The sequence below is a fragment of the Lutjanus erythropterus genome, chromosome 9 (assembly GCF_056507025.1).
Source record: "Lutjanus erythropterus isolate fLutEry1 chromosome 9, fLutEry1.hap2, whole genome shotgun sequence".
Lineage (NCBI taxonomy): Eukaryota > Metazoa > Chordata > Actinopteri > Lutjaniformes > Lutjanidae > Lutjanus > Lutjanus erythropterus.
This window is the reverse complement of record NC_139325.1, coordinates 34,847,865-34,867,414: the sequence shown is the minus strand read 5'-3', so window position 1 is coordinate 34,867,414 and position 19,550 is coordinate 34,847,865. Positions and strand designations below refer to the sequence as shown.

The 19,550-nt window shown below is 41.1% G+C and overlaps 3 protein-coding genes across 4 annotated transcripts; 2 read left to right on the top strand and 1 right to left on the bottom strand.

The window, feature by feature from the left end:
- The first annotated feature begins 602 nt into the window (after positions 1-602).
- hjv (hemojuvelin BMP co-receptor) lies at positions 603-6,819 on the top strand. The gene is made up of 4 exons (XM_084727360.1): positions 603-873; positions 4,910-5,033; positions 5,212-5,771; positions 5,975-6,819. The coding sequence occupies exons 1-4, from the start codon at positions 808-810 to the stop codon at positions 6,605-6,607; spliced, it is 1,383 nt and encodes a 460-aa protein (XP_084583486.1). The 5' UTR covers positions 603-807; the 3' UTR covers positions 6,608-6,819.
- A 4,211-nt stretch (positions 6,820-11,030) lies between these two features.
- LOC146321991 (uncharacterized) lies at positions 11,031-14,674 on the top strand. 2 transcript variants are annotated; one of them, XR_014771417.1, is made up of 4 exons: positions 11,031-11,870; positions 13,575-13,977; positions 14,227-14,346; positions 14,440-14,674. XR_014771417.1 is itself a non-coding variant. In XM_084727387.1 (3 exons), exons 1-3 carry the CDS (start codon positions 13,933-13,935, stop codon positions 14,584-14,586), a joined length of 312 nt encoding a protein of 103 aa, XP_084583513.1. In that variant the 5' UTR covers positions 12,055-13,932; the 3' UTR covers positions 14,587-14,672. The 2 variants fall into 2 exon arrangements, 1 of the variants encoding a protein (XP_084583513.1); XM_084727387.1 differs by lacking the exon at positions 11,031-11,870 and having other exon boundaries at positions 12,055-13,977; positions 14,440-14,672.
- A 2,404-nt stretch (positions 14,675-17,078) lies between these two features.
- On the bottom strand, positions 17,079-19,382 carry LOC146321990 (hereditary hemochromatosis protein homolog). The gene has a single exon (XM_084727376.1). It carries the CDS (start codon positions 18,014-18,016, stop codon positions 17,087-17,089), a length of 930 nt encoding a protein of 309 aa, XP_084583502.1. The 5' UTR covers positions 18,017-19,382; the 3' UTR covers positions 17,079-17,086.
- Positions 19,383-19,550: the final 168 nt, after the last annotated feature.

The following is a 19,550-nucleotide window of genomic DNA, read 5'->3' as shown; positions in this document are numbered from 1 at the left end:
CCACCTGCCTCTTAAAGGTGATGAGAGCTGACTTTCTGATTGGTTTATTGCATGTTTGACCTAAAGTCTAACCTGGCACATTTATTGCACAGAAGCCGACCATGGAGACTGGTTGGAAAAGGGCGACCACTTTCTACAAATACTTGGCAGATGACTGGATGAACCATCTGTCGTGTTTAACACGAACTAAACTAAATTCAACCAAAATCAGCCAGAAGACGACCAAAAGATTCTCTCCAGGTCTGATATAACTGATGTTGTCACAGTATCAGTGTCTGTTTATGAGTCGTAATAAATCATTAATGACCTTTCAGAAGCAGTAGATGTTTATAAGTTGAGTAAATTGTTAATGAAGTTTTGCAGCAGTTTGTATTTTCAGAGCAGTGAGCTTTTTGTTTTCAGGATAACAGACTGAACTTTGCATCAACAGACAACTGACAGTTATAAACAGCTGATCAACTGACAGTGGAGGACTCGTCCTCTCGTGGACAACTCCGCTCATTTTTGAACGTGCCATTACTCATATTGCTCCTTTAAGTGCTGTGTGTGTGTGTGTGTGTGTGTGTGTGTGTGTGTGTGTGTGTGTGTGTGTGTGTGTGTGTGTGTGTGTGTGACAGTTGTCGTGCAGCAGCTGCTGCTTCTTGGTGATTTATTTAGAAACGACTGAAGCTCCCAGTCAGCTGTGAACGCAGCGCAACGCAAACATCAGACCTGAGTGCTTGGAGACCTGCACAGAGACCTGGACAGAGACCTGGACAGAGACCTGGACAGGGACCTCAAGAGTTTTGGACAAAGTTCTAAAGATGGATGTTCAGAGTCCCCCTGTTGGACAAAGTGAGGACATGGACACACCCTGATCAGAATCAGCTGAAGGTGAGAGACAAACATGACTTTGTTTATTTGTTTGTTTGTTTGTTTGTTTGTCCATCTAAGTTTTGTATTGTTTAGAGAGTAATGGAGGCAGGACATTTTTTATACAGTATTTATCAAACTGAGGTGAGTTTTGATTGATTTTCACAGATTCACTCAGATTTTCACTCCTTATTGTCAAATGACTGATCAGTTCTCATGAAGACGTTTTGTCTTGTACAGCTAACTAATAATAAAATATATCAACATTTAGACTAAATGACGTCCAACAGAGAAGTCCTCAGTAACCTGACGAGACCCACTGTCAGTGTCCATGTGTACACGTGTGAGACAAATCTATAAATGACAGGACAGCAGTATATATTCTGTATGTCTTCATACTGGACATGCATGCATGCATCCTCAGAGGACGGGTTGAGACGAGGAGTCACTGCTACGTCCTACAAAATGTTTTTAGGGAGGGGTTTTGTGGGCGGAGCTCAGCTGGTAAAACATTTGCCTAAACACGTTAGCCGACACCAGCTAGCAAGTTTTGTTTCTGAACGATGTCTGAAGAAGATCTGAGTTTGTCTAAAGAGTTTAAATGAAGTGAGAACATGGAGGACTGATGCACATCTGCCTCCTGTGGTCAAAATGAGAACCACAACAACAAAGACTGAAGAAATGATCAACAGAGACGTTCTAATGTCCTCTGGTCTTTGCCATGTTTGTGTTCTCCTCTGTGGTTCTAAGATAGAAAGCAAATTTTAATGTTCACTTATTGAAACATTATGTGATTATGATCAACTAATATTTGAAATGTTTTTAGTATCGATATTTATTTTCTATTTATTTATTTATTTTAATTGTTGAATGTTATTCATTTACAGGTACCTGCTGTATTTTTCATTTTATGTTAATTTACATAATATGCTGTTCTTAGCGGTTGGTCCGTGTAGCTAACATTAGCGGTTGGTCCGTGTAGCTAACATCAGCGGTTGGTCCGTGTAGCTAACATTAGCGGTTGGTCTGTGTAGCTAACATCAGCAGTTGGTCCGTGTAGCTAACATTAGTGCAGTTGTTCTCAAGTTTTTTCTGTCCCACATAAAAACTTTGTCTGTAAACTTCGACAGATGAGTCAGACAAACCGCAGCAGCGTGTGGAAAAGTCTTGGACGGGTTTATTTCAACAGAGAGATGTACATTTGAATATACACACAGAAAGCTAGCTGTGTAGCTAATGTTAGCAGTTAGTCTGTGTAGCTAACATTAGCGGTTGGGCTGTGTAGCTAATGTTAGCAGTTAGTCTGTGTGCCTTGAGGTAAAACATTTGCCTAAACACGTTAGCTAACACCAGTATTGTTCTATTTCATGTTTTCTTTTTTTCTGGTCAGTTTATTCAAATTGTCCTTATGCTTCTTTTGTTGACAAACTGAACCAAATTCTCAAAATTAAAAACATTTCCTGAATATTTTCATGTTTATTTTGATGTTTTTATAAATTCTAGTTATTTTTATTTCAGTGAACTAAAGGGTTTTTTTCATGCCTGGTTTTAGTTTTTACTTTTGTTTGAGTTTAGTTTCACTGTAAAAACCGTCCATAATGTCCATCATCCTGCTGACAAACAAACAAACAAACAAACAAACATGAGACAACAACATGTAGCAGATTGTTTGTAAACAGAGTCAAAACAGGGTAAATATGTTTGTTTTATATTAAATATATTCAGCGTCTGAATGTCTGTGTCAGTGTGTGTCTGTAACTGTGGGGGGCAACTGGGGTTTAAATATAGACTTCATAACCCCAGACACACACACACACAGACACACACACACAGAGACACACACAGACACACACACACACACACACACACACACACACACACATACAGACAGACACACACAGACACACACAGACACACACACATACAGACAGACACACACAGACACACACACACACACACACACACACACACACACACACAGACACACACACACGGAGCCCCTCCCCCTGTCACAGAGGACTAAAGGTCATCTGACTGTAGAATCACAGTCAGACATTCATTAAAGGAACAGTCCACCTCTTCTCTTCCTCTCACAGTCACTCTGTTTCCAAGCAGCTGGTTAGCTTAGCTTAATATTTTAATATTTTCAATTAAAACTAAAAATTACAGATCGACTAAACTTTTTTTTTTAATTACAAAACTGAAGAGTTTCAGTTTGATTCAAAACTCAAGTAACTTCCAGTAACTTTTTTTTGTTTGTTTTCTTGATGAGAGGAAATAAAAACAATGAAATGACTCAGAATAAATACATTTATTTCTTATTTATAAAGTTTTTAACGTGTGTTTATATGTGTGTCCAGATTCTATACAGTGATGTGATGACAGGAATGTTTCTGATCCCCAGAAAAAAAGTTTGGGAAACACAACAACAACAACAACAACATTACTACTATCTCAAATAATAATAATAATAATAATAATAATAATAATATTAATAATAATAATAAGAGTCAGTTTTATGTGCCATCTGTCTGTTTATGAGTCTAACAGCACTGCAGTAAGCTCCGCCCCCTGCCTGCTGCTGTTTGTCCTGCTGAAAAAAAAAACAAACAGACAAGAGTCCATATTACAACACACACACACACACACACACACACACACACACACACACACACACACACACACACACACACACATTGTGAGATGTTCAGTCCTGAGTGTGTTGTGCGGAGCGACTGTCACTCTGCAGGTAGGCTCACAGCTTCACATTCAACATGATCACATTCCTCTGATATCATTTATTGATCGACTGAACACTGATTGGAACCATGTTCCAAGGTTTTCTGTTTTTCTGTCGGTCAGTGAATCAGTCCGACATGTTTCTGCTACAGAAGCCCTGAAGGAAAAAAACATTCTGGTTATTGTTAAATTTTTTTTTTTTTTTCCTGGTTGTGACTGAAGAACAGGATCAATTATTTTAATCTGCACTAATCTGCTGATCACAGACATTAATAACCAAACAACAGACGCCTCACAGAACGTGTTGAAAGAAAATAAACATTTCTGGTTTTTAGAGCGTAGAACAAATGAATCTCACCTTCTGTCTGGAGTGCTGAGAGAAGCTGCACCTCTACAGAGTCGACAACACAGAAACACAACATGACATGAAAAACTTTAGAAAACATGTGAGAAACAAATAATGAATGAATGACTTCATTTCAAAGAAAACAAGAATAACAGTGTGAAGAAGAAGAAGAAGAGCTGAACTCCTCCTCACTGATCTCTCTGTAATAACATCATAATAACATGATTGAATATGTGACAGTTTCCTGTGATGACGACAGAACAAACATGTGATGAGGTTCAGTTTGATTAACATGAAACATGATGATGATGTTTTAAAGAGAACGATGAGGTCATCGCTGCTCAGCTGATAATGGACACTAATATCCGATAATCACAGAGTCATCGATCAATACTGAGAAACACAGACAGACAGGCAGAGAGACAGACTGGCAGTCTGCAGGCTCTGCAGCGCCCCCCTCAGACTGTTCATGACACATGAAGACTGGACACGCTCTCATGTTGTTAAAGGAAACTTCTGTATTTTTCAGACTCTAATGTCTCATGTTTGTGCGTCTCAGTGAGTAAAGAGGATGTGAATGTGTCCAATGTAACGTCTCCCTCATGGACATCTGTGTCCATTAAAAGGATTTGTTAAACCACTGGAACAAGATGGAAGAAATTCTGCTAAAGATTTATATCTGCACTTCATATTAAAAAAAACACATGAGCCTTTTAATGCACTGATTTAGTCTCGTTTAAAATGTCCTACACTGTAAAAACAAAACATCTGAAAACCCAACTGATAATAACTTGTCGGACTCTGATACAGACCAGATGTTTATCAGTGAAAATGAGAATAATGATGAAAAAAATATTCCAGATAAATAAAATCTCAAATCAAACAAACATCAGTCAAAAGAATCACCATGAGATATTTTGGGTCGGGGTGACAGTGTGACATCATCCTCCGGTTTGTCTGTCTGTCTGTCAGAGTCCTGGGCTCGGTCTGCTGATGGAGCCGTGGGCCGCCGTCACACAACACACAGCGTTACCATGGAGACACCGCATCCACCTGACTCTGCTGCTGGTCCAGGTTTACCTGAGTTTACCTGAAGGTACAAACATGCAGAAATCATACAAAGTGCTCACAGCTGATCTGTTTCCTGTACATGTTAGCATTAGCTGACGACAAGCTAATGCCTCTCTGTGTCCTGAGCCTGGCAGCAGGAAGTAGACTTCAAAGTAAAAGTCCTCTTTTTTAAAATTCAGATGTTTTCTTCTTCTTGGCTGTAGTTGGAGCTTCCTGTCGTATCCTGAGGTGTAACTCTGACTTCGTGGCTGCCACGTTGGACCTGGGTGCAGGTGGAGGTGCAGGTGGAGGAGGACCAGGAGCAGCAGGAGGAGGACCAGCAGGTGGAGCGGCTCTCAGCAGGGAGGTGGTGAACGCTGGTTACTGCAGCGCCCTGCGCTCCTACGCCATGTGCACTAAGCGGATGGCGCGGGCGTGTCGCGGGGACCTGGCGTATCACTCAGCAGTTCAGGGCATCGAGGACTTGCTCATTCAGCACCGCTGCCCGCGGGCGGGGCCTACTGCCCAGCCCCGCCCCCTGCCGCAGGGCACGCTGTTGGGCGACGCCTGCCACTACGACAGGAGCTTCCTCACCAGGGAGGGTCGCGTGCCAGAGTACCTGCACTGCGGCGTGTTTGGAGACCCGCACATTCGAACCTTCAATGACGACTTCCAGACGTGTGCCGTGCAGGGAGCGTGGCCTCTCATAGACAACGAGTACCTGTACATACAGGCCACCAGCTCGCCAACAAGGCGAGGGACGCACGCCACAGCACTCACGAAGGTGAGTCACACAGATCTGCTCCAAGTTCTCACCTGGAGAACCTTTTGAGCAGCCATTCCCAAACTTCAGAAGGCCACGTGACTGATTGATTAACTGACTGACTGACTGACTGACGGATTGATTGACTGATTGACTAATTGACCGATTGATTGACTGATTGATTGATTGATTGATGTTCAGTTGCTCTCACTGTGTCCTCACAGATCACCATCATCTTTAAGAACTGGCGTCAGTGTGTCGATCAGCAGCTGTATCAGGCTGAACTTGATAACGTCCCCGCTGCCTTCGCTGACGGCTCAGTGACGAGCGGCGAGCGGCGAGGTCATCACAGCCTGACGGTGCGGACTCAGAGTCCTGGCCGACACGCAGAGATCCGAGCGGCTCACATCGGCACGCTGCTGGTGGTGCGTCAGACCGGACGCTCGCTCGGCCTGTCGGTCCGCTCACCACGTGGCATCGTGGACGCCTTTGGCCCCGAGCAGGACCTGCAGCTGTGTGTGTGGGGCTGCCCCCCCTCCCAGAGACTCAACACGCTCCACCCGCAGCCACCGGTCTCTGCATATTCCTTTGTCGTCAACGCCCAGGCTCACTGCGCCATGCTGCTTCCTGCCAGAGACGTTTACTACCAGGCCTGTGTGTTCGACCTGATCACCAGCGGAGACCTGAACTCCAGCACGGCCGCCGTCGGCGCGCTGCACGATGCCAGGAACATGATCTCTGACACACAGAGCGTGCACCTGCTTCCTGTTGCTGCAGCCAAGCAACCCCAAACACGACCTGACCTGACACTGCTGCTGCTGCTGCTCGGCATGCTGGGAAGTCTGACCAGAGCCTGAAGCTGCAGACATGTTTGTTTAACGTGATAGACACAACAATGACATCACGCAGCACACACCTGTGATCATGTGACTGCAGCAGATCCAACATGGGGTCGCGATGAAACATGAGGCGTGTTTAAGTCACACAGTTTCCATCGGACCACATTGCATGATGGGTACTGGTTCTGTCCGACTGGCTCTGAGGCTCGACTGTGTGAGACAAGGAAATCTCGTAGGACGAAGACGCCTCCATTGTGAGGCTGTATGCTGCGGTTCGGGCCAATCCCAACGTCCACACTCACAGACTCACAGACTTTGAGCCAATGAAGACTCAGAGATGATGTCAGACTGTCAGTCTGAAGACGGCCCGTCTCACAGACGGCCTGTCTCACAGACGGCCCGTCTCACAGACGGCCTGTCTCACAGATGACACGTCTCTCAGTCTTCTTTAAATCGTTTCTGATATTTGTTTGAATGTAAGACAAGAAGAATCAAAGGGGACAACAAATGTCCACTTCCTGTGTCTTATTTTGGCAAATATGTAAACAGTAGTCAACTTTAAGAGACACATAAATCATGAATTACACACACACACACACACACACACACACACACACACACACACACACACACACACACACACGCACACACCACCCACAACACACACACACACAACACACACACACACACACACACACACACACACACACACACACACCACACACACACACCAGACACACACACACTTTTTTTTTTTTAATCTTGTAACTGTGATACTCGCTGACTGACCGGAGGGGAAAAAAAGTGACTGATCGACTGGAAGAATCTCAGTGAAAGTAATGTGATTACTTTGAGGTGTCCTTTTATTTGAGATACTTTGGGTAAATATGACTTTTTGTTTGTCAGAAGGGGGCGACTGTAATTAAATTTAATATGATTCTCTTGTTCTTATCAGTGAAAAGATAGAAATTGTCATTAATTGGAGCACGTGTGTGTTTCTTGTGTATTTCGGGCAATCAGTGAGTTACGACATGTCACAGGATGACTCAGGTCTGCAGGGTGGAGGTTTGGATTCAGGTAAACCGGACATGTGGTGTAAGCCCCATCCACTGAGGCATTCTGGGTATTTGTGCACTTCCTGGCCTCAGGTGGGATCAGACATGTTTGGAATTTGAGTTGTTGTTACAGTAAAGTGATCAGTTGTTATTAGTCACATCCGTTCATCGTGGAAATAAACCGTAATGACACCACAGACTGACAGGAAGCAGCTCCAACCTGTGCACAGGTGAGGGTGCGGAGCCACACGTTCAGGTGGAAACTACACTGCTGGTAAAAGTACTGATGGGTGTGAAAAGATGATGACAGCAGCGCAATTTTTTGATTGGCTTTGACGAGCACAAGTTCAGGACAGGAAATTGTAGGTGGGCGTGTCCCGTCAGAGGGATTAAAATAGAAAAGTTTATCAGCTGTTACTAATATGATGAAGACAAAGTGTGACGATGATGTGAAAGAAAAAAACAAAAAATATACAAAAACTAAACTTCTAAAGTTATGAAAACGTTTTTCCAACTAATAATGTTTATTCAGATTCACTTTCATTCTTTAGATAAACTTAAATCTTAAATCATTTAAAAACCCCAAAAATCGTATTTCAGAAACTGCTGAATAAACTTCATGTTCCATAATTTAATATTTTCAATAGGGAAACAAACAAAACAAACAAAAGAAATTAAAAAAGAAATAAACTGACTAACATAATCAAAATAAACAAAACAAACAAAAAACATTTACAACAAACAACACAAAAGATCAGTATAAGCAAAACTAAAGCAAACAAAACATGAAACAAAATAAAATATCAAAATAAACACAACAAATTTCCACACTGAACAATGAAACTTGTTGTGTGTCTCCTAAAAATGTTCCTTCTGTTCTCATCAGATAATTGTAATGATAATAACGATAATGAGATAAAAGTCATTTTAAAAAAGAGGTGTGTGCTGTAAAAACAGACGTGTTTCTCTTTGTGCAACGTGTCAAACGAAAGTTTCACGTTTCTCATTGAATGATGAAATGATCCTTTACATCCAGCTGCAGAGAGCGAGCTGCTCATGTAGCTACGTGTCCCAACACCCACCTGACTGTGTGAGAGTGTGTGTGTGTGTGTGTGTGTGTGTGTGTGTGTGTGAGAGAGAGTGTGAGAGTGTGTGTGTGTGTGTGTGTGTGTGTGTGTGTGTGTGTGTGTGTGTGTGTGTGTGTGTGTCTGTCTGTGTGTGAGTGTGTGTGAGTGTGTGTGTGTGTGAGAGTGTGTGACTGTGTGAGTGTGTGTGTGTGTGCGTGTGTGTGTGTGTGTGTGTGTGTGAGAGAGTGTGAGAGTGTGTGTGTGTGTGTGTGTGTGTGTGTGTGAGTGTGTGTGTGTGTGTGAGTGTGGTGTGTGTGATGCAACTCAAACACTCTTCACTTCCAGAGAAGTGTAGATTTTGATGACACAGCGTTCCTTCAGACTGATGAAGACTTTCGTTACCTGCAGCAGCATGAAAACTGTCAGCTCTGCAGCTCCGCCCACAAACGCCTTCATCATCACAAACATAAATAAATGCGTAGCCGTGAGCAGGAATAATCAGCGTCCAATCAGAGTGAGGAAAGTCCCAACATTTGAAATTTATAGAGCATTGAAATTTATGGATGCAGACGACTGAGAGATTAAACTGATAAAAGGACTGTGAGATAAACAAACAAACAAAAACAAACAAACAAACAAAAACAGTGCCACCTTGAGGCTGAACGAGCATCATTACATGTGTCTCAGAAGAATCTTGAAAACCAGCTGTTGATGTTTTGTTTCATAGAGCTGAGGGCTGCGAGAATTTTACGGTGCAGTGCGTCAGAATATTCAATTCAGTTCAATTCAAAAAACTTTATTTATCCCTGAGGAGCCATTTGTGAGGCTGGCAGAGGAGAGCGCGCACACACACACACACACACACACACACACACACACACACACACACACACACACACAGCAGCAGCAGCATATAAAGACATTGTAAGCACATACATGGAATACAATCTTCATCACCTGAAAACAAGAATCTTTGTGTTTTTATTGTCCTTTATATCTACAGAGCAGCTCCTCTTCCAACTTACGTTTACTTTACCACTCAGAGTTGTATAATGAGATGATAGTTGCTATGGCGACAGTTGTGTATGTGGGATGCAGCGACTGGTGGCTCCTTCAAACTTTGCTACTTTTCTCACAACAAACAAAGATGTGAGTTTGGATTAAAGAACAGCGACTCTGAGACCATCAGCATCTTTCAAACATGCAGTTAGATAAGCTGGAGAGGAGGAGGAGGAGGAGGAGGAGGAGGAGGAGGAGGAGGAGGAGGAGGAGGAGGAGGAGGAGGAGGAGGACTCTGTGTTTACACTCAGTCACAGCTGATGGACACTGGATGAATGTTCTGTGTTGTTCTACAGGCAGAACCATCTCTGCTCTGTGATGTTGTACCTCCTCTGATTTAAAGACAACAGAAAGTTACTTTTCCTCCAGTGAAGTATTTTTCCTGAATGATGAACTGATCAGATCAGCTGGTTTCTCTCAGACCACAGTCTGAGTCTGAGACTCTGTTGTCATGTGTTCATGGTAGTATATCCTTCTGTATTTAAAAATGTACTTTAATCCTGCTAAGAATGCCTGTTTTTTACTAAATATAACTGTAATCTGATTACATCTTTTTCCCAGTAATTGTAATTCTTCTCTGAGCCTGCTGATGATGATGTTTGTCTCCCTGGACTGTCGGACTGTAAGTGGTTCTGACTCTAATCTGCTGGTTTCCTTTTGATCTCATGAGTCACAAAATCAGAGCAATGAAACATGAAACTAAACAGAAATCTGACCGATGATGATGATGATGATGATGATGATGAACTGCTTCATGTTCCTCACAGAGACGTTCTGATCAGCTGATCTTCTTTCTCGATCAATCAATCAGTCAGAGTCAATTTGTATTTTTCACTTTTCATTCAAAATATAAAACAGTGTTCACACGCAGAAAAGACGATTCACTGGATCCATCAGCTCACAGAGGACAGACAGAACGAGACGGAACAAGACAAGAACAACATCAAAGACATGATAAGACTAAAAAAGAAGCAGCAAGAAACAAATCACGTAAAATATGTAACAAAACAGACACAATACTACAAAAAAAAAACTTCAAGGACACAACAGAACAGAAAAGATGCTGTAATACATAATAAAAAGACAAAACATTTAAAACAACAAAAACAACATAAAAGACATGATAATAATACATAAGAAGTCAGCAGAAATGTCCTTCAGAGGACAACTTTTTACTTTTATACTTTGGTACTTTTTCACTTTTACTGCAGTAAACAAGTTGAATCAGTGTTTCTACTTTAACCAGTGTTTTTTTTTTTTTTTTTTTGCAGGAGTGGACTGATAGAGTCTCTGACATCCTGTCAGGTGATTCCAGTGATAAAAAAAAAAAACCTGGTAAAGTCCCCTGTAAACCAGTGATTGGAAACCACTTCACCATAACTGCATCATGACTCTCCCTGTGTTGCCCTGCTGCATGCAGCTGATGCCCTTTTCATTTTTTTTGCCCCTCAGACAGTCTGACTCCACCACTGTTCAGTGTTTGTATTTGTGGTATTTATTCAGTTTGATTTCTAGAAAGCATTAATGTTCTCAACGCCGGCTGCTGACTCAGCAGAGACTAGAACTCGTCTGTGTTGCTGCTTGTTACTGAGGGACAGGCTACTTGCTGGAGTAGCAAACTAGGTTTCTTTACAAAGGGGATGTGGATGGTTGATTTCCAGGTATTAGTCTGACCCCCACAAAGAGTTTGATGGTGGTAGAGATCTGACCCACATCACTGTCCTGCTAATAATGATGGTAAAGCTCAAGCTCTCGTGTAACGTTGCTTAATTAGTGACTCAATCAGGAAGATGACACGAGCGGTTCAAGAGAATCTGAATGATGATGTTAATGATGAAGGTGCGACTCCCTGCCAGAATGTCATGTGATGAAACACACCTTCACAGTGACTGAGTCAGTCCCTGAACGCTCCTGGAAACTCAATCTGCAGAAAAACTGATGTCAAACCTTCTGAGAACACAAACACACACTGTTTCCTCAGAACACACTTTGATTCATGATGGATGGAGGATAAATATGTGCAGCATGAAGGCTGCAGGACACAACGACAGCAGCACCGACGAGAGGAGAATCTCATCAGGACCATCAGGATGATGACCAGTGAGTTTTTACTTCTTCTGTAGCTGAATGTTTATTAGACTTTGCTGAATGTTCTCTGACCGAGTCACTGTCTGCTTATGAGATGTAATAAATCATTCATAATCGTGTAGAAAGAGCCGATAGCTGTTGTAAATGTAGTAAAATGTTGATGGAGTTTGGCAGCAGTGAGACAGTCAGTCAGTCAGTCAGTCAGTCAGTCAGTCAGTGAGCTTCTTTTTCAACAGGCTGAACAGATTTGACAGAGTTATAACCAGCTGATCAACTGACAGCGGTGGATTCATCCTCACTTGTTTCTGTCAAATAAATTATGACGACCTCATCTTATGCTCATGCGCTTTAAAAATTAAAAAGCTGAGAAAACTCGAACTTTCAAGGCAATAGATTTTTTAGTTTTGAGTTCAACTCAAATTGTTAAGTTTAAAGAAAAAATTTACCAACTACTGATCTTTTGTTGAGATAATTCACTTTTCTTCTTTAGATAAACTTTGAATCTTAGAAACTCAAAACATTGTATTTAAAATTATGTTGAGTAAATTAATTGAAGTGAAAGTAAATGTTTAAATGTTAATATTTTCAGTTAAAACTACTTAATTTATCAGGCGCTAAAATAAAGACAAATCAGGTTTGCAGCTCAGTGAGCGATTTTTGATTTTTTTTTTTTTTTAGTTCCTAAAACTCAAAGATTCAAGTTTATCTAAAAACCTTTTAAACTTTATTTCAAAACTTTAGAGTTTGAGTTGGACACAAAACTCAAAAATCTATTTCATTTTAACTTGTCTCTACTGTTTTGTTTTGTGTTGTTGTTTTTTACAGTGTGCAGCCTGCAGCTTCAGTCTGTGGAGGAAACAATTAGATTAAATATAATTTCAGTTTGGTCTGTGGCTCCAGCTCACTGTTTTATATGCTGCTCCTTTAAATTTAGAATTAAAACTAATTTGAATTTTAGTTTTTTCCGTTTTAGTGGAGTTTATATTTTCCTGCCGTTAAAAACTGTTTTTATGCTGATTCCAGTATTTTCATATTGTATATTTATTATTTATATTAGTCAGTAAGACACAATCTTCACGCTTTAGCAAATGATTTTCATTAAACACAGATGGATAAATAAAAAAGTTTGTCATTTTCTAAGTACTTCAGAGTTCAGTTAGTTGTTGTTTATTAACTAAAGATTTCTCATGAAGTAGAACTTTCAGTAAATAAGATCCAACAGTTAACTGAACCAACAGAAAAATACAAATCATGATGTAATTTCATAAAAACACAACTGGTCTAACAACAAACAATAAAAAGCAACACAAATATTTACAGTTTGACAAATTTATACTGTTTGAAGTGTTTTAATTTAGTTTAGTTTGTATTTTGCAAACACCTGATCAACAGATAAATTAAATGCATATTTTTAACTGATACTTTTTAAACTTTATTGGTGACGAAATATTTCTTATTTAAATTAAATAATATTTAATATTTACAAACCTGCATGGTCAGTTCAGACTGGTTCCTTTTGACCTGATGACAGACGAGTTGACTGAAACGTGTCAGTGTGGTCAGTCACATGACATCACCAGGTCAGCTGACAGTAAACACGCTAACAGATTAGCTCAGTGGTTTGAGTGCTAGCTTGGCTTCGGCTGTTGGTCACATGACCCCCACCTCACAGGTTGTATCGGTCCATCAATAAACTCACTCCTTTTCCTGTCGCAGTGCATTGTGGGTACCTGTTCTACCTGTTTCTGGCCTTGTGGGTGGAGCTTGCAGCAGGTGGGGTGTTGCCAACTAACGCAGTAGACACTGACATGCAGAGTGTCATCGAGGACCTGCAGGAGGCGCTGAAGAACTACAGCAGCATCCTCAGTGAGGCGGTAAGTCAGAAAACTCCATGTCTCACCAAACTCCCTCCACAAAAATACAAAACTCCCTTTAAAAAAAGAAACAGTGTTCTCTTTTATTTTTGCAGACGTGTTTCAGCACAGTTTATCTCTCTGTGGGAGGACTGAAGCTTCTGTGTTTTCATGAATCTTAGTTTGTGTCTTTGTTTTTGGTGTAGAGCAACCTTGGGGGCATGTTAGTCCTGTCCTGCACAGAGACCGTTGCTCAGCTGGACCAGGTAAATCTCATACTGCATGAGAGCCCCCTGCAGGCTGCACTGCACAAAGAGTACAACCAAAACTGTACATTTTGTCCTGATGGGGGCGCTGCAGCTTTCAATCTATAAATATGAGATATCAAATCATGTTTTTATGCTGTCAATTATTAAAAAAAAACCAAAAAACAATATGTGTAGATACAGCTTTAAATCCCGACACGTGTATGAAGAGTTTAAAATCGTGTCTTTTTTTAATGTGGTTTGGTTCAGAGCTGCGAGGTGGTTCGTCAGCTGTCCAGGTATCAGGTGTGCGCTCAGCAGTCTTTCTGTCCTGATGACAGCGCTCTGTGTCGACTCACCGAGCTGAACAGCGACCTGCTGCTACACCTGGTGAGTGTCTGTGCTCTGATTGGCTGATTCAATGACAGAGGCAGAGACAGGAAGTGACTGAGTCTGTGCGTGTGTGTGTGTGTGTGTCTTCAGGAAGGGTCGTCCCAGGACTCCGCTGGGTGTCCCACCTCCCCCCCGAATCCTGTCTCCTCCTCTCGTCCATCACTCTTCAACTCTATACGAGAATCCATCCGCTGTGTTGACTGCTGGAGCCAGCAGGTGGCAGCACTGCGCAAATAACACACACACACACACACACACACACACACACACACACACACACAGAGAGAGAGAGAGAGAGAGAGAGAGAGAGTCAGCAGAAGTTCTGCTGTAAACTAAAAATCCAGAACATTAAGAAGTCTCCCAGAAACTTCATATTGTGTCACAGTGTTGTGCTGTAATTATGTTTTTTTTTTTTAAGAATCAAAGATTCATTTATTATCATAATTATAAACAAAATTACATCATAACAGGCATTTTATATGAAGTGACTTTTGTAACAAAGAAAGACACTTAAAAAATCTCATTCTGAAGATTTTAATTAAGGACAGATGTCTGGTGTTACCAGTGCACAAAGGGAATAAATAAAAAAAAATAATAAATGTAATCTGCAGTGAAATAAAACACATTCAGAAGAGAACAGAGATTTTTCTCTACAAACTTAAATCAGATTAAAGGTTTATTAATAAAAGAACCTGGACATTCAGGTGTTTTAAAGCTTTTTGGTTTTGGTTTCTTTGTAAATTAAAATATATTTTCCTTCTAAATAAAGTTCTGGTAAAGATCTCACATCCACAAACATCCTGCTGAAAAATCTATTTTTTAAAAAGCCACAATCTTCTATATTTATATCATATTTCACATATTTACCAAAGTTCCTCTCTGGTTCCTTTTGTATTTATTTATATTTGATCTATTTTATTTTTGTATGATGTCATTATTTGAGATGTTTATTTATGATGTATTTGATCAGATGTAATTTTCTGTATGAACACCAGAGGACACTGCTGATGTACTTTTGTACTGTTGTATTTGTACAAACGTAAACTGAGACACACGCTGCTGTGAAGACCAATATTTTTACTACATGTTTTTCATGTATATTTCATGTATTTGAACATGTTGAATTGTTTTGTGTTTTGAATAAAAACATTTCATAGAAAATGGTTTGTGAGACGCTTCATTTAAATCTCAGTTACAGAGATGTGAGCTTCAAACTGTGGCGTCTGGCAGGAAAATACGTTCCAAACCAAAATACGTTCAAACACATAATCAAGATATGAGATATTCCCAGGTGACCTTGAGGGTCACATTTCACGAGAAAAACTTGAAGTGTAAAGTCTGTAGATCAGCAAGGAAAACACTACTGAGTCATTTAAATGACTGGACGCCATCTTAAAGTCTGGTTTACAGCTCTTATAATACATCGATCTTAAATATCAAGATGTATGTTGGTGACATTCAGTTTTCACTTCTGTGGAATTAATAAAGTGCCTCATATCATAAGATATGATTTTTTTATTTATCATTTTAAGGTTTATACAAACAACCAGAGTGAATCAGCTGTGACTTCAACGTCCTGAAACAGTTTAATCACTTTGATCATGACAAAGACACGATGTTAATCAATGTGGAAGTCATATAATAATATAGAATATTTCACTGGGAGGTGAAATCTGGTGCAATGAAAAACAACATATTTAATGTTTCATTTAAAATGTCATAAATATGAAACAGACAGGCTGCGTGCAGCCAACAAGAAGCTTCAGGACGTCCTGACAGGAGATGTTCTTCATGTCAAATAAAGAAAATGAGCTTTTTGCCCAAAATTTTTTCCGTTTGTCATTTACATGAGGAATTAAAGTGAATCATAAATATATTTTTAGATTAACTGGTTCACTTATTAAAAAAATCTCCTGGTGACCAACATGTTGTGTCTGTTGACTGATGAGAGATAAACGAGTGGTTGGTAAACAAGTTTCAGTTCGTTTTTTATCTGCATCATTGTACACAGATCAATGCAACAGCATGACAGGCTGTAAACTTTACAAACCAAGTCCCTAAATCACCACAAACCACAAAACTAACAGTGATGGAAGCAGAGAAGAGTTATAGAAACGGAGCGCAGACTTGCAGACTAACTCAGACTAAGTCAGACTGACTCAGACGGACAGACTAACTCAAACTAACTTAGACTAACTCAAACTAACTCGGACTAAGTCGGACAAACTAACTCAGACTAACTCAAACTAACTTAGACTAACTTAGACTAACTCAGACTAACTCGGACTAAGTCGGATAAATTTACTCAGACTAACTCAAACTAACTTGGACTAAGTCAGATTAGTCAAACTAACTCAGACTAACTCGGACTAACTCAGACTAGACAAACTAACTCAGACTAGTCAAACTAACTGAGACTAAGTCAGACTAGTCAAACTAACTCAGACTAGTCAGACTAACTCAGACTAACTCAGACTAGTGTGACACACATGAACTGATGAAGCTTCTTGGATGAGAGGCAAAACATTTAACAAACGGACGATTACGATGAGAAAATTCAGGGACATACAGACATTAAATAGAATCATGTGCTTCAGTTTTGGGCTGCAGCTGCTTGTTTTTTTCATTGTTCCATCTTCATTAATCTGTCAATTATTTTCTTAATTAATTAATTAATTATCCTGTTACAATCCTGACACTTTTCTATAACTCTTTTTCTATACTTATGTTCCTTCATTCACAGCTCTGCCTCTCCTGGCTGCTCCTGAGTTTCCATGACAACAGCCTTTGACCTGTCCCTGTCCCGCCTCCTCCTCCTCCACCACAGCAGCACCACCAGCAGGACGGCAGTGAGCATCAGGACGGTGGGAGCGGAAATGATGTGGATCCGGTGTGAGCGGGAAAACTCAGCCCTCCAGTTCACCTCCAGCCGGTTGTCCAGGCTCAGGTGAGAGGCGGCGCAGGTGTAGTTGTGTTTCCTCTGCAGTTCTTCGTCACTGACCATCAGCGTCTTCCTCACCTGGTAGAGGCCGTTCCCATTGGGCAGCACCAAACCACCGGTCAGCTCGCTCTCGTCCACCAACCTGCCGTCCTGCAGCAGCGTCAGGTTGATGTGGCGAGGGTAAAAGTCAGTGGCCAGGCACGTGACCCGAGCCCCTCCCACCACCTGCTTGGTCAAGAAGCGGACTCGAGGACGGACTCGACGCGCCACCAGGCGCTTCTCGCGGTCCAGGAGGCGATTGAGCATCCGGACACAGAAGGGCAGGTAGATGTCTGAGTAGAGAATCTGAAAGTGCAGCCTCTTCATGGTGTCCCACTGGATCTCCCAACCGTCACCGCCAGCATAAGTGAAGTGCGTCATGTTGTACATCAGGCTGTCGGCGTCTTTCCCGGTAGAACCGTCTCTGAACATGATGAGCACCGGCTGTCTGTTCTCCAGCACCTCGCAGCCCGTCATCCTCTGCTGGACGTGGACTCCTGTCGCTGTCAGGTTGAAACGGTGTTTGACCAACGTCAGCCTCTTCCTCATGCTGGAGAAAATGTCCTGCAGAACGAACATGGCCTCCTGGCCCAGATCAAGCTCCGCCCCCTTCTTCCCGTGACCACTTGCTCTTATCAGTCGATCGATCTCCGAGTCATAGTAACCCACCTGGATGTCGTCCAGCATCAGCACCACAGAGAACTCTGGAAATGGACTTTTCCCTGAGATATAAGTTGCCAGCGCCCACAGAGAGTGTCGTCCTGAACCTGAGGGGGCAAAGCATCATGGGTAATCATGCATCATTAATCATGTTAATATGACTATAAGACATTTGAATGGAAGATTATTCTGGTTGGGTTCAGCAGATTGAACTTGTTGACCTCAGTCAAAAGTAAAGAAGAAGAAAAAGAAAAGAACAAAACTGAAAAGTATCATGAAGGAGGTGAAGTGGAGGCTCCTGCAGAAACGCCAACACAGAACAGTTTAAAAAGGTCACAGCGGCGCCTCCATCATGTCAGCTGAGCATGTTTTATACTCACTTTGATCTCCTCAACAAAGATTATTGAGCTGCAACAATTAACCCTCTATGGTACCATGTTGCCCTCAGGCAACAAACCCATTTTTGCCCTGTCACATCTCCACAATGCATCCCTTTAAATGATGCGATACTTTAAAAAAGAGGTAAAACCATAGGGAACCATTAACAATGCTTTAAGTTGTCACATGACCTCCAGGAAGCGATTTTGAAACCCTTCTTGGCGGGCTTTTTCTAAGGAGACAGCTCTGCTATCTTGCTGCAAAAAAAAGACTCTCAAAAAGTTATTTTTTGTCCCTTTTCCACCTGTAAAAAAATGTCTTCACACTAATAGGTGAGTAAACTTTAAGTTTTGATAGTTTCATGCAACTTATTTACTAATTTAATAGTGGATACTTGTTAAAATGCAGCTGTTGCCCTGAGGCAACAACGTGCCATCATGGAAAGTTGCAATGTTGCCTGCAACAGTGAACCATTATGGAATCACTATAGCAAACACAACACTGACCACTGGCCTATTTGGGTGGAGAAAAAAGGGCAGATGCAGATACCCTGGATGTAAGGGTATAGTGAAATCACAGTGCACAAAATGTGTCACCTGCCTGTGCTTCACTCCTGAAAAAAACTGCTTCATGGAGTTCCATAAGCACTGAGCAGCAACACCACAAGTGATGGCAACACATGTCAGGAAAGACACAGGGGACTGACACAAAACATGCACTGAAATGAAGCAGTGATGATCAAACACTGGAATTTGTTGTTTTTGTTTTTCAAATGTTTATGGTAATGGTTATCTTTGTTGATTTAAGTAGTTTAAAGTTTTATACTTTGCAGATTTATTTCCTAAATAGTACAATGTTGCCTACAGGCAACATTTAGCCAAGAAACTTTTTAAATTCTTTTTTAAATTCTTTTTAATTTAAAATTTAAAATGAATTGTGACTTCTTGATGTTATTGAATATTTTTGCATATGTTTATGAAATAAACAATGTTCAAATTGGAAAAGGAACGTTCTTTTTCACTTACGCACCATTATGGTACAATGTTGCCTACAGGCAACGAACCCCAAAGACTTCCAAAAATAAAAATAAAAATAAAAATAAAATTTCTTCAGATTATGTTTATTTAGTCTATTTTGAGACATAAAAACACATTTCCCTCACTGGCATCATGATGTGTACCAT